The 14,860-nt window shown below is 35.3% G+C and overlaps 2 protein-coding genes across 5 annotated transcripts; both read left to right on the top strand.

Annotated features, from left to right (window-relative positions):
* The first annotated feature begins 50 nt into the window (after nucleotides 1-50).
* Nucleotides 51-4,778, top strand: LOC122321332 (decapping and exoribonuclease protein Rai1-like). Of its 3 annotated transcripts, none has more exons than XM_070278040.1 (5): nucleotides 51-242; nucleotides 3,547-3,988; nucleotides 4,047-4,194; nucleotides 4,270-4,477; nucleotides 4,536-4,778. In XM_070278040.1, exons 2-5 carry the CDS (start codon nucleotides 3,559-3,561, stop codon nucleotides 4,719-4,721), a joined length of 972 nt encoding a protein of 323 aa, XP_070134141.1. In that variant the 5' UTR covers nucleotides 51-242; nucleotides 3,547-3,558; the 3' UTR covers nucleotides 4,722-4,778. The 3 variants fall into 3 exon arrangements, with proteins under 3 accessions (XP_070134141.1, XP_070134145.1, XP_043067098.1); XM_070278044.1 differs by having other exon boundaries at nucleotides 3,543-3,988; XM_043211163.2 differs by lacking the exon at nucleotides 51-242 and having other exon boundaries at nucleotides 3,484-3,988.
* Nucleotides 4,779-10,476: 5,698 nt separating this feature from the next.
* LOC138926648 (uncharacterized) lies at nucleotides 10,477-14,310 on the top strand. Of its 2 annotated transcripts, none has more exons than XM_070281489.1 (3): nucleotides 10,477-10,669; nucleotides 13,779-14,009; nucleotides 14,068-14,310. In XM_070281489.1, exons 2-3 carry the CDS (start codon nucleotides 13,791-13,793, stop codon nucleotides 14,251-14,253), a joined length of 405 nt encoding a protein of 134 aa, XP_070137590.1. In that variant the 5' UTR covers nucleotides 10,477-10,669; nucleotides 13,779-13,790; the 3' UTR covers nucleotides 14,254-14,310. The 2 variants fall into 2 exon arrangements, with proteins under 2 accessions (XP_070137590.1, XP_070137592.1); XM_070281491.1 differs by having other exon boundaries at nucleotides 10,591-10,669; nucleotides 13,775-14,009.
* The last annotated feature ends 550 nt before the right edge of the window (nucleotides 14,311-14,860 follow it).

Here is a 14,860-nt window from a genome sequence, read left to right as displayed (position 1 = left end):
CGAGCGCAAATATTTTTTGGAGAAAGTTCAGTCGCCTTCAGAAGGTTCACAGAGACGGATGTCCCCATTTTATAGTAATCCGCAATTCTAATCAAATACCAACCATTTTTTTTCACTTACTATAACAAAAGTTAAATGAAACCATTTTTATAGAAAATCATAATAAAACCGTTGACAGCTTGAAGTGTTCTTTAAAAAGAAAAACCAACAGAAGTGAAATATTACAAGATCTGCATACATATGTAAGCTCAGTGAAATATGACATAGTTTTTTTGACGATAATACCCTCTGCAAGGGTATAAACATGCCCTTCTTTCATGTAATTGCGTTTATCTATGCTGGGAGCAATGCACGTACATAAATAAAATACATACATATATAACTTTGCTTAACCAATCCAACAAAAAAGGAGGAACGACAGACATTTGTTTCTCCTTCCTCACATTTAAGAACTCTGAAAAATAGTTTGATCCCTTCCCAAAAAGTTTTCTATTAAGTTTTTATTGTGCTTAAACTATTTAAATTATGTTTCATTGTGACTTTTATGGACATATAACAGAGCAAAGACAAATGTTTTTCAAGTTCGCAAGTGTTATATCAGAACGTTTTGATAGTCCAGAGCAACGGAAGTCGAAAAAAGCTATATTATAAAAAAAAAATTTTCTGCAATAGGGGATCAAGCGTAGGAATGAGATCAGACTGGACACCACCCGGGCTGGGATCAGAGGGCAGCAACTATGACGTGTTCCGGTGATGAAACGCTTGCGATCTTGACGTTTATTAACACGTCTCATACACCTGTAACGAGTATAATTAAATGTGACTAATTCACTCGTTATCTGTGTAAGTTTAAAATAGAACGATCCTAAGAAAACTTTTTCTTACTCTTAAGAGTAAGAGTACGTTTAAATAAGAATGATCTTTCTATAGACAATTCTAATAGTACAATCGGGATATTTCATAAAATAATAAAGATAATTAGAATGTTAGGCTACTAGTGTTGAAGTTTTTAATAAATGCTTGAGAAGCATGGAAGCTTAATACGCATATACATACATACATATCTTTGTATTTTTATCAGCTTTGAAAAATGTAAACAAACGTAATCGAGTGTGGGGCAATAATTACGTAATTTGCTACACTTAACAAAATTTTTTCATTTCCGCACATTCAAGCTCTTAAAGAAGCATCTTTAAAATGAAGTACATAAATCCCAATGTACTAAAAAAAATATTTTTATTATATACTTTTATTTTATGTTAAGTTACTTTTTTAAACCAAAAAGTATATTAAAAACTATCACAAGTGACTTTTTTCATACAATTTTTTGTATTGTTTAAAATATTAAGAACTGAGACTGAAATATTGAGAACTAAAATACACTGCGCGTCACCAGGACTATAGGCTATAGGACTATATCGTATAGCTGCCATATAACTGAACGATCGGAAATGACCCAACTTTCGTGTTTTTGAAGATAGAAAGCTAAAACTTAGTGCAGATTCTATTTTTGGTCAGTTAAAAGAACCTACCAAATTTCATAACGATCGGCCGACTATATCTTATAACTGCCATATAACTGAACGATTGGAAATGGTTTTTGGTACAAATACCAACTTTGGTATTTTTGAAGATAGAAGCGTGGACTTTTCTTTTTTTTTTAGATTTTTTATTGTAATTAATTGGTTTTATTATTATATTCTCATAAGGATCGGACAACTATATCCGATGTTTGCAATATATATCCGGTTTTAACTGCAGAGGTAGTATATCAACTTCGGCTCTGCCCGAAGTTAGCTTTCCTTTCTTTTTAATTTTCTTCTCGACTTTTTTTCAGACCCAACGTCGAAATAGTTAGAAAAATAAATTCACAAAAATATAATATTTTTAGCTTTACTATTTCAATTATTCATATAATTGAAAATTATTTTCAATTAAATTAATTAAATTAAATTATTAAATACCAAAATACTTTAAATTATTCATATACCATTCATCTGGGATAATTCGCTTTCTCAAGATATAGTCCGATAAGTGGGGCTACTAGTTCGGTGGTGCCACCTGTGAAGCTTAGCGTAATGTACATACATGCATAAGCATATACATACGTTACTTACACATATATGGTTGAAAATTTACTTTTTCTATTGAGTTAAAAATAAATTGTATATATTTTATTTAATTGAGAAGAAGTTGTTTGATAAGAAGATGTATTATGTCCGAGTGCACTAAGGTCGTTGAACACTCGATCCAAGGATAAGGGCCAGGGTATGTGAACTTTGGCTGCACCCAAAGTTAGCATTCCTTTCTTGATTTATTTGACATTCTTTCAATATGTAATTTTCAGAGAATTTAAATTAAAGTCTTCACTAAACTGCAAAATCTTGGCCAGAATTTCATTTATTTGTATTTTTAATGCTTATGTATTTGTTTATAAAATTTGTATTACATGCACAAATTTATTGTATATTTATTGAAAATACTGTATTTATTAGGCTTATCAATACATGCAGTTAACGTAAAGAATTCCGCGGCAAACTTCCAAATCAGTTCAGTGACAAAAAGAGACTTTGTTAGTTCAAAACGCTTTTTGGGAAAAACAGATTTATTTTCGTTTTTAATTTTTATTTTTTGTAGATGGCCGAGAAATTAAAAGTGCAAAAGGCATTTTGTAATTTGGCTCACGTTCCGTGTAATTGGCAAAAGTTGGCCAACTAGAATGGGACTCCTCAAATAGCTAAAATTTCGGGATGGGGATATATGTATATTTTTATACTTGGTACTTGTAGATTATTAGGGAAGACTAGACTGGGAAAACGAGTGATACAAGGAGAGATAGGGATTTGGAAGCTAAGGCTCCGACTCAACATAGCAATAAAGCCAAGCTAATAACCACGCAATAAACCTGGCTAACACCTTTTATGTAAAAAGGCAAAGGTAGTAGAAAAATTAAATATAATTTGTATTATCTTTTTATACCCTGGCAGAGGGTATTATAATTTTGACCAGAAGTGAAGGAGACATCTCTGACCCTACATAAATATATGCGTTACATATATTCATGATCAGAATCACCTCCCCCTGCTAGAAGCATTTCCGTCTCTTACTTTTAAGGATGTAGTCTCATGTGTGAGGATGAAAAAATCGATTTTTTTTTTTGTCACATATTTGGAAAGTACTGTTTATTAAGAATGTACTGTTAATGTTTCAAATAAAAAAATATCAAATAATGACAGCGATACAGCCCATAATCGAGAGCGCACCTACACCGAAAAGTATGAGTTTCTCGATAGCGTCTAAACTTTAAACGCGTTTTTCTCCGAACGACATTTTTGTGTGCGGCGCAGGTGATTCACACAATTCTATGGTACCGATCTAGCTTAAATTTGGATATGTTTTTCTAAAAAGTAACACCTCTGTCCCGTACTAGAATCATTCCGCTAGAATACTAGATACTAGAATCTCATGCCGGAACATGAGACTACATCCTTAAAGCTGTTGACTTTAAACTGTGCACACACTCTTATTTTTATTTTTGGAAGCCAGAAACAAGAAATAATGGAGCTCAGCAACATTCGTTTGCGAAACCTTTTCCATTACGACCCGGAAAGCAAAAAGTTGTCACCGATTTCAACCATTAAATACTTTCGAATGCCAGAGGACAGGGAGTATCCCTTGGATCTGGACAAAAACTACGAAACCTATGTCCATCGAAAGCACGAATATCCCGGTCTGCTCGACATGATGCAGTACTACTCTGGGCACGTCGATAAATCGGCGTTTACTAGACACGACTTTGACGTCTTTTGCTGCCGCGGTGTACTAAGAAACCTAACTGAGGCCAAGCCTTTAAGCTCGTTTAGCATCGATTTATCGTTGGAGGCCTTCAGGCATAATGGGTGTATCTTTCTAAAGTTGCATAGGAAAGAAGAGGAAGCTAACGCTCGTAATTCCTACGTATTTAAGGCACGCCAGTACCTATTTAGTGGTAAGACCCCGTCGCAGTTTTTTTTTGGATATACACAAATGGTACGATATTTATCTAGCTGAGCCAGGAAAACTCCCCGATGCGGATGCCTCACTAGATGAGAGGGACCAGATGTATGGAATGTTCTCCGCTCAATTGGGGCAATTCCGATTACTCTACTCGTCCGAGGTTGTGGGGGTTACAAACACCGAAAAGCTCGGGGATCTGTAAGTTGAAATCAAATATCTGTAAACGAATACAGTTTAGACCATTTATAGTAAACTAATTCTAATTACCGACAGCACTGAACCCGAGGAGCTAGAGAAGTGCTCTTTGACCATCGTAAGGGTCGTTAAAAGTTATGTGAAATGGCGAACCTCTTTTCGCTGTGCTTCTTGGGTCCTTCAGGCCTACCTTTGTGGCGCCAGTCAGTTGGCTGTAGCCAAATTCGATGAAAATGGATGTGTGTCCGAAAGGATTGAGGTCGAGGCCGTTGGGGACTTTCTCGAGGTAACCATTTAACTATAACCTTAAACTTTGTAGTCTATTATTTTCACCTCGCTTCCAGTCTAAGCTGAGCCATTACCAGACCGGCTTCAAACAACTGAAAGGCTTTTTAGAGCAGATCAGACAGAAATTGGACGAGATCGACAATCCAAATGTGGGACTAAAGTTTACTCTCGTCGGAAATGTATTAATTTTCGATGAGGCTTTTAAAAGTGATTTCCTTGAAAAAGCCAACATTAACTTTTAAAGTATTTTCATATTATTTTATCGAGTTAAGAAATAAACGCCAATATATTTTTTCGTATATTTTTGGAAAAATAATATTTTTTTAAGGAAAAAATTATATGTATTTTTTTTGTTACAATTTCTTTAAGAAATGTGTGGGTTCTATAAGAAATAATTTTGTTTACCTTTACTTATTTCGAAAAAGTAGTGACTAATGGGTAACATTTATAACACTGTCTTAATATTGTACATTCTAGATATGTGACTACTCTTTATCTAAATTGACTAGTTTATCATAATTTACTATGAAAGGATTGTAAATTCTTCTTTGGCCACTAACCCAAAAAACTAATTTCCTCACTAACTCTTACCTATCAGAATACTAGGGGGCTACGTAGCAAACTCCCCAAGCTATATTCTGATAGTTCTTTCTTTGCATCCCATATAATAGCATTTACAGAAACTTGGTTAAATCCGGAGATCTTTAGCTCCGAAGTTTTTCCAAGTAAGTACACCACTTTTAGACGGGATCGATCTCAGCGAAGAGGAGGTGGAGTCCTCATTTCGGTAGACTCTACTTTTGCTTCTGAAGAGGTGAAATCCCAAGAGTTTGGTGACATAGAATTTATTTGCGTTAAAATCACTATGTCCGTGAAAGCTTTATACATTACATGTTCATATATACCTCCTATGTCTGAACCGCCCACATATTGGCAGCATTTGTCCGCTATTCGATACGTCTCTAATCTTATGACGGATCGTGACCAACTCGTAGCGGTGGGCGACTTTAATATCCCAGAATTAAAGTGGTCCAACGTCGATAACTCACCATCTTTGTCACTTATAACTTACCATGACTTCACCGCGGGCATGTTTGACATGTCCCTAGGTCAGATCAATCATGTTAGAAATTCGCTAGGTCGGCTCTTAGACTTATGTTTTGTATCTGATCCGGATGGTACCGCTCTCTCCAGAGCTTTTCCCCTTTCAGCCCCAGAGGATCCATATCACCCCACGCTGGAGGTCTCAATCGAAACCACTCCTGGTATCGATCAGATGTCTCCGAGCGTGGTAAATAAGATTCGCTGTTTCCGTAAAGCTGATTTTCAGAAACTTAATAGCCTTATCGATACATTTGACTGGTCTGATATTCTGGCGTGCACTGATCTTAATGGCACTTTAGAAAAATTTTATTTTACTTTAAATACATTTTTTGACTCATGTGTGCCTTGGAAACATCCGTCCGCTTCAACAAATCCTCCTTGGTTTGCAAGGTGCCTCGCTAACTTAAAAAATAAAAAAAATAAGCTTTTACTTAAATATAAAAAAACCTGCAGTAGTGTTGATTTCTCAAGATACCTACTAGCTCGGTCGAATTTTACCGTGCATAACGCTGAATGTTATAGGAATTATATTGACCGCTGCCGGATTCAATTTACTCAGGATCCAAAGCAGTTTTATAATTTTGTAAACACTAAGCGTAAACACGTATCTTTTTCACCTCTGCTTACGTTTGAAAATTCCTCTGCGACTTCGGATCAGGCCATTGCCGATCTATTCGCAGAATTTTTTCAAACAACTTATTCTCCTCCTAAATTGACTGATCAGCCTTACGCATATAACATTCAAGCAGCAAATCTTATTTTCTGTCCGTTTTTTTCTGAGAACAACTTATTATCTGGTCTTTTAAGGGTAAAACCCATTTATTCGCCAGGCCCCGACGGAGTACCAGGGTGTGTGCTAAAATACTGCGCCAGGGCTCTGTGCAAACCTCTTCTAAGACTTTTCAACTTATCTTTGGAAACCTCGATTTTTCCCCTTAAGTGGAAGGAATCATTTATAATTCCCCTACATAAAAAAGGGAAAAAGTCCGAGGCTGCTAACTACAGAGGCATCTCTAAGTTATCGGCAATTCCAAAGTTATTTGAAAAATTAATTACCCCTCATTTGCAACACCTTTGCTCTTCGATTATCACTCCTTGTCAGCATGGCTTTATTAAGCGTCGCTCCACCACCACAAACTTATTGGAGTTGACATCCTTTGTCATAGACGGCTTTTGTAAGGGATATCAAACCGATGTAATTTACACAGACTTCAGCAAAGCATTTGATTCAGTTAATCACTCACTTTTGTTGAGTAAACTGAATATGCTGGGTTTTCCTAAAGACCTCTTAACGTGGATCTCCAGCTACCTAGATGGAAGGACACAAAGAGTCTTATTTAAAAACATACAGTCCCGTCTGGTCCGTGCTACATCCGGCGTCCCTCAAGGAAGTCATCTTGGCCCGTTATTATTTACGCTTTTTATAAACGACTTGCCCCCTGCTTTAACGAACTCTCTAGTTCTTATGTATGCAGATGATGTAAAGCTTTGTCTTCAGTATAAATCCATCTCTGCCCAATGCAGTCTTCAGTCTGACCTTGATAACTTTCAAAAATGGTGTTTGGCTAATGATCTAATACTTAATGGATCAAAATGCAAGCATATGTCTTTTTATCGTTCTTGCCCTCTGCAAGCTACGTATTCCATTAATGGGATTGCCTTAGAAAAATTAACCCAGGTTAATGATCTCGGCATCCTATTAGACATAAAACTTAAATTTGCCGACCATATTTCCTTAATGGTTAATAAGGCTAAAGGAGTCCTTGGTTTTATTAAAAGGTGGTCAAAAGAATTTAATGACCCCTATATAACCAAAACTTTATTCATTTCTTTGGTCCGTCCGATACTAGAGTACGGTTCATGTGTCTGGAGTCCCCAATATGGAGTACATAAGGACCGCATAGAATCCGTACAAAAGAACTTTTTAATATTTGCACTTAGAGGTCTATACTGGGATGCAAATCTTCAGCTTCCATCCTACAGTAGCAGACTTTTACTTATTAACTTACCTAGCTTAACAAATCGTAGGACAATGCTCGGTGTAGTTTTTCTGCATAACCTTATTAACGGGGATGTAGATAGCCAGCATTTACTAACACGCTTAAATTTCAACATTCCTAATAGAAGGACTCGAAACTTTAGTCCTCTGTTCCTTAGCCGTTGTAGTTCGACATATGCACTGCATGACCCTTTTAGGGTATTATGTTCGAACTACAATGGTCTCTACTCTATTACATCTCTTTCCTGTCCCTCTAATTTAAAATATAGAATTTTAAATTTCCTTACTAACTCCTCTTAGCTTAATAATTAACCAATAACTTAATATACTCTAACAAATCGTTTCTTGAGCGCCCCTCGGTCGTCTGGGCCTCTAAGCTTTATGATGAATACAGGAATGCTAGCTGATGCTCTTATTGATGCACAAGCCATTTCCAAATTCTGAAAGACCGCGAAAAAAAAAAAAAAAAAAAAAAATATATATTTTCAGTTTTAATATTCAGTTGCGTTACAATGGTTTTTCAAAACTGCAGCAGACCTACGAGCTCCACTCTTCCTGGACTTCCTCCCACAAATGCTCCATATTTTTTGGTTGAAACTCACTTAAACGTTTTTTTAGGATGACCCACAAATGCTCAATAGGGTTTAAATCGGGTGGCTGAGCTGACTTTCGACGTCGACTTTCTTGTCCTGGAAACGTTTTTTCGCAAGCTTGGATGTGTGTTTGGGATCGTTATACTGAATAAATTCCCACTTCATAGTCATTTCCTCTTCTGCATGTGAAAACATTTATATAGGTTTTAGCACACATATTGCCTATTAATAAAGTGGACCAACACCTGAAGCAGAGAAACATCCCCATAGCAATATATTGCCACCTCCGTTTTTGATCGTCTTTTTGGTGTATTTGGGATCGAATGCTGTGTTTCCTGGCGTCTACCATCAGATGAAAACAAATCAAACTTGGTCTTATTGGACCAAAAGACATTTTTCCAGCTCTGGCGGGTCTCTTGGTTTTTGGCAAAGCAGAGTTGCCTTTCGATATGCCTCTTGATCATAAAAGGAACTCTCCTTTTTGCGTTCCTTTTTTTGACTTCCTCATAAGGGTCGTGTCAAATTTTGTAGAAGTTGCTCGCTTCTACCACGTCTCTCTTGGTTATCTGTATAGTGGATAGTAGAAAACACTTTTCTTTTAAGCATTCCAATAGTATGGCAATTTGTCCCATGTATTGGCCCTCTGCTTTTAATTTGAGAATTAAATTCCTTTCTACTGCGGTGCAATGTGCTCCTCGACCCATTTTTATGATTTTGCTGTAAATTAATGCAATAGCACTCCTTGTGCTATTAACAATACATTTTATTTTAATTTAATCGAAGAATAACCACAGTTTTCGACAAAATACGACCGCGTTTCTATTTTTTTTCTAAGCCAAACATGAGGTCTTCTAACGAATTTTGAATTTTCAAACAACCAAAATTGCGGACGAAAAGTATTTAAAAAGAAGGTCGTGACTAGATCGGGTTTCATAAATATTTCTAAAGCTAAAACTTAAAATAAGCTTTTAAGTGAAATAAAAGCAACCGTTTCAATTATTTTTTCAATCACTGTATAATCCACTTACCTGCGAACGGAACCACGTTCCTTCACAGCATGTGGTCCTTTGTATATCCGATCGTTCAGTTATATGGCAGCTATAAGATATAGTCGGCCGATCCGGGCCGTTCCGACTTATATACTGCGTGCAAAAGAAAGAAGGATGTGTGCAAAGTTTCAAGATGATAGCTTTAAAACTGAGAGACTAGTTTGCGTAGAAACAGACAGACGGACATGCTCATATCATAGTTGGATATAGTTGGCCGATCCTTATGGGAATAGGAATATATAATCCAATTTATTACAATACAAAATCTAAAAAAAGTCTCAAACTTCTATCTTCAAAAATACGAAAGTTGATATTTCTACCAAATACCATTTCCGATCGTTCAGTTATATGGCAGCTATGAGATATAGTCGGCCGATCCTAATGAAATTTTGTAGGTTGGATTAACTGACCAAAAATAGAATCTGTATTAAATTCCAGCTTTCTATCTTCAAAAAAACGAAAGTTGGGTCATTTCCGATCGTTCAGTTATATGGCAGCTATAGGATATAGTCGGCCGATCCTTATGAAATTCGGCATGTCGTAATATTTTGCCAAAAATAGCTCTCATGTCAAATTTGAACTCTCTAACTCTAAAAACACAAAAGTTATACCATTTCCGATCAATCAGTTATATGGCAGCTATAGGATATAGTCGGCCGATCCAGGCCGTTCCGACTTATATACTGCGTGCAAAGGAAAGAAGGGTGTGTGCAAAGTTTCAATAGACGATAGCTTTACAACTGAGAGACTAGTTTGCGTAGAAACAGACAGACGGACAGACGGACAGACGGGCATGCTCATATCAACTCAGGAGGTGATCCTGATCAAGAATATATATACTTTATAGGGTCGGAGATGTCTCCTTCACTGCGTTGCACACTTTTGACCAAAATTATAATACCCTCTGCAAAGGTATAAAAAGAAAAATGTTGAATCAAACAGCAAAAAAAAAAATTGGTTGTTATTCTAAGCAAATTTCAAGAAAGATCTCTGACTTACGAAAGCACGAAAATTACGATTTTTAGGTGCAATAGTAAACATTCAAAATTGTAAGTAACATCTGGTGACGCGCAGCGTATACGTTAAATAATTAATTTTTTTCAACTTGCCTATCGCGAGATGAATCTGCTGAGTAAATCGAACTGGAACTAAAGACTTAAACTTTTCACATTGGGGAATTCCCTAAAAAAGCCAATGCAATCGGGAGCGCAAATATTTTTTGGAGAAAGTTCAGTCGCCTTCAGAAGGTTCACAGAGACGGATGTCCCCATTTTATAGTAATCCGCAATTCTAATCAAATACCAACCATTTTTTTTCACTTACTATAACAAAAGTTAAATGAAACCATTTTTATAGAAAATCATAATAAAACCGTTGACAGCTTGAAGTGTTCTTTAAAAAGAAAAACCAACAGAAGTGAAATATTACAAGATCTGCATACATATGTAAGCTCAGTGAAATATGACATAGTTTTTTTGACGATAATACCCTCTGCAAGGGTATAAACATGCCCTTCTTTCATGTAATTGCGTTTATCTATGCTGGGAGCAATGCACGTACATAAATAAAATACATACATATATAACTTTGCTTAACCAATCCAACAAAAAAGGAGGAACGACAGACATTTGTTTCTCCTTCCTCACATTTAAGAACTCTGAAAAATAGTTTGATCCATTCCCAAAAAGTTTTCTATTAAGTTTTTATTGTGCTTAAACTATTTAAATTATGTTTCATTGTGACTTTTATGGACATATAACAGAGCAAAGACAAATGTTTTTCAAGTTCGCAAGTGTTATATCAGAACGTTTTGATAGTCCAGAGCAACGGAAGTCGAAAAAAGCTATATTATAAAAAAAAAATTTTCTGCAATAGGGGATCAAGCGTAGGAATGAGATCAGACTGGACACCACCCGGGCTGGGATCAGAGGGCAGCAACTATGACGTGTTCCGGTGATGAAACGCTTGCGATCTTGACGTTTATTAACACGTCTCATACACCTGTAACGAGTATAATTAAATGTGACTAATTCACTCGTTATCTGTGTAAGTTTAAAATAGAACGATCCTAAGAAAACTTTTTCTTACTCTTAAGAGTAAGAGTACGTTTAAATAAGAATGATCTTTCTATAGACAATTCTAATAGTACAATCGGGATATTTCATAAAATAATAAAGATAATTAGAATGTTAGGCTACTAGTGTTGAAGTTTTTAATAAATGCTTGAGAAGCATGGAAGCTTAATACGCATATACATACATACATATCTTTGAACTACATATACATATCAAGAACCTACTAAATTTCATAACGATCGGCCGACTATATCTTATAACTGCCATATAACTGAACGATTGGAAATGGTTTTTGGTACAAATACCAACTTTGGTATTTTTGAAGATAGAAGCGTGGATTTTTCTTTTTTTTTAGATTTTTTATTGTAATTAATTGGTTTTATTATTATATTCTCATAAGGATCGGACAACTATATCCGATGTTTGCAATATATATCCGGTTTTAACTGCAGAGGTAGTATATCAACTTCGGCTCTGCCCGAAGTTAGCTTTCCTTTCTTTTTAATTTTCTTCTCGACTTTTTTTCAGACCCAACGTCGAAATAGTTAGAAAAATAAATTCACAAAAATATAATATTTTTAGCTTTACTATTTCAATTATTCATATAATTGAAAATTATTTTCAATTAAATTAATTAAATTAAATTATTAAATACCAAAATACTTTAAATTATTCATATACCATTCATCTGGGATAATTCGCTTTCTCAAGATATAGTCCGATAAGTGGGGCTACTAGTTCGGTGGTGCCACCTGTGAAGCTTAGCGTAATGTACATACATGCATAAGCATATACATACGTTACTTACACATATATGGTTGAAAATTTACTTTTTCTATTGAGTTAAAAATAAATTGTATATATTTTATTTAATTGAGAAGAAGTTGTTTGATAAGAAGATGTATTATGTCCGAGTGCACTAAGGTCGTTGAACACTCGATCCAAGGATAAGGGCCAGGGTATGTGAACTTTGGCTGCACCCAAAGTTAGCATTCCTTTCTTGATTTATTTGACATTCTTTCAATATGTAATTTTCAGAGAATTTAAATTAAAGTCTTCACTAAACTGCAAAATCTTGGCCAGAATTTCATTTATTTGTATTTTTAATGCTTATGTATTTGTTTATAAAATTTGTATTACATGCACAAATTTATTGTATATTTATTGAAAATACTGTATTTATTAGGCTTATCAATACATGCAGTTAACGTAAAAAATTCCGCGGCAAACTTCCAAATCAGTTCAGTGACAAAAAGAGACTTTGTTAGTTCAAAACGCTTTTTGGGAAAAACAGATTTATTTTCGTTTTTAATTTTTATTTTTTGTAGATGGCCGAGAAATTAAAAGTGCAAAAGGTATTTTGTAATTTGGCTCACGTTCCGTGTAATTGGCAAAAGTTGGCCAACTAGAATGGGACTCCTCAAATAGCTAAAATTTCGGGATGGGGATATATGTATATTTTTATACTTGGTACTTGTAGAGTATTAGGGAAGACTAGACTGGGAAAACGAGTGATACAAGGAGAGATAGGGATTTGGAAGCTAAGGCTCCGACTCAACATAGCAATAAAGCCAAGCTAATAACCACGCAATAAACCTGGCTAACACCTTTTATGTAAAAAGGCAAAGGTAGTAGAAAAATTAAATATAATTTGTATTATCTTTTTATACCCTGGCAGAGGGTATTATAATTTTGACCAGAAGTGAAGGAGACATCTCTGACCCTACATAAATATATGCGTTACATATATTCATGATCAGAATCACCTCCCCCTGCTAGAAGCATTTCCGTCTCTTACTTTTAAGGATGTAGTCTCATGTGTGAGGATGAAAAAATCGATTTTTTTTTTTGTCACATATTTGGAAAGTACTGTTTATTAAGAATGTACTGTTAATGTTTCAAATAAAAAAATATCAAATAATGACAGCGATACAGCCCATAATCGAGAGCGCACCTACACCGAAAAGTATGAGTTTCTCGATAGCGTCTAAACTTTAAACGCGTTTTTCTCCGAACGACATTTTTGTGTGCGGCGCAGGTGATTCACACAATTCTATGGTACCGATCTAGCTGAAATTTGGATATGTTTTTCTAAAAAGTAACACCTCTGTCCCGTACTAGAATCATTTATTTTTAATGATTAGTTTTTTTAATTTAAGATACATTTTTTTAACTCTATCTCTATGACTCTATCAGTCGAAATCACCTGCGCCAGGGACCTACCTTTTTTTTTATATGCATACTTTGGCATGCTATAAAGTGTATTAAACTACACAAGAATAAATTAAACAAAATATTTTCAAATAGTTTATAGTTCCTATAAAAACATATTTGAAAATTGAAACAATCGCATTATTTTTTATTCCAAAAATTTTTTTTTAAATAACCTCTTAAAAGTAGGCCGGAACATGAGACTACATCCTTAAAGCTGTTGACTTTAAACTGTGCACACACTCTTATTTTTATTTTTGGAAGCCAGAAACAAGAAATAATGGAGCTCAGCACTGAACCCGAGGAGCTAGAGAAGTGCTCTTTGACCATCGTAAGGGTCGTTAAAAGTTATGTGAAATGGCGAACCTCTTTTCGCTGTGCTTCTTGGGTCCTTCAGGCCTACCTTTGTGGCGCCAGTCAGTTGGCTGTAGCCAAATTCGATGAAAATGGATGTGTGTCCGAAAGGATTGAGGTCGAGGCCGTTGGGGACTTTCTCGAGGTAACCATTTAACTATAACCTTAAACTTTGTAGTCTATTATTTTCACCTCGCTTCCAGTCTAAGCTGAGCCATTACCAGACCGGCTTCAAACAACTGAAAGGCTTTTTAGAGCAGATCAGACAGAAATTGGACGAGATCGACAATCCAAATGTGGGACTAAAGTTTACTCTCGTCGGAAATGTATTAATTTTCGATGAGGCTTTTAAAAGTGATTTCCTTGAAAAAGCCAACATTAACTTTTAAAGTATTTTCATATTATTTTATCGAGTTAAGAAATAAACGCCAATATATTTTTTCGTATATTTTTGGAAAAATAATATTTTTTTAAGGAAAAAATTAGATGTATTTTTTTTGTTACAATTTCTTTAAGAAATGTGTGGGTTCTATAAGAAATAATTTTGTTTACCTTTACTTATTTCGAAAAAGTAGTGACTAATGGGTAACATTTATAACACTGTCTTAATATTGTACATACTAGGTATGTAGGTTGATTATCTACGGGCTTTAGTACCAAGTATCATATAGTACTATATAGAACACTGTCTTGTATTCGATGCAAGTCTGAGGTAGCATTAAATGCCAACTATCTTAATGCCAAGGTTTTTGAGTTAGAAGGCGGTAGTTAGTCACCTTAAGAGCCCTTAAACCCGCTTAAAGGCACAGGACCATGGCGATGAAGGAGTCACCTCCGCATCCGCATCCGCATCCTGAACTTCCTCATGTGTGTGTGGTCTGTGATTAAAATGATATTTTCAGACAATGTCAAACAGCGTGTTACTAATGGGTCTATGGGTTGTCCGAAATGTCTGTTATTACTTGATAAATCTTGTCGGTCACACATTTTGGCATT

The sequence above is a fragment of the Drosophila bipectinata genome, chromosome XL (assembly GCF_030179905.1).
Source record: "Drosophila bipectinata strain 14024-0381.07 chromosome XL, DbipHiC1v2, whole genome shotgun sequence".
NCBI lineage: Eukaryota > Metazoa > Arthropoda > Insecta > Diptera > Drosophilidae > Drosophila > Drosophila bipectinata.
This window is presented reverse-complemented; position numbering and strand designations above follow the sequence as displayed.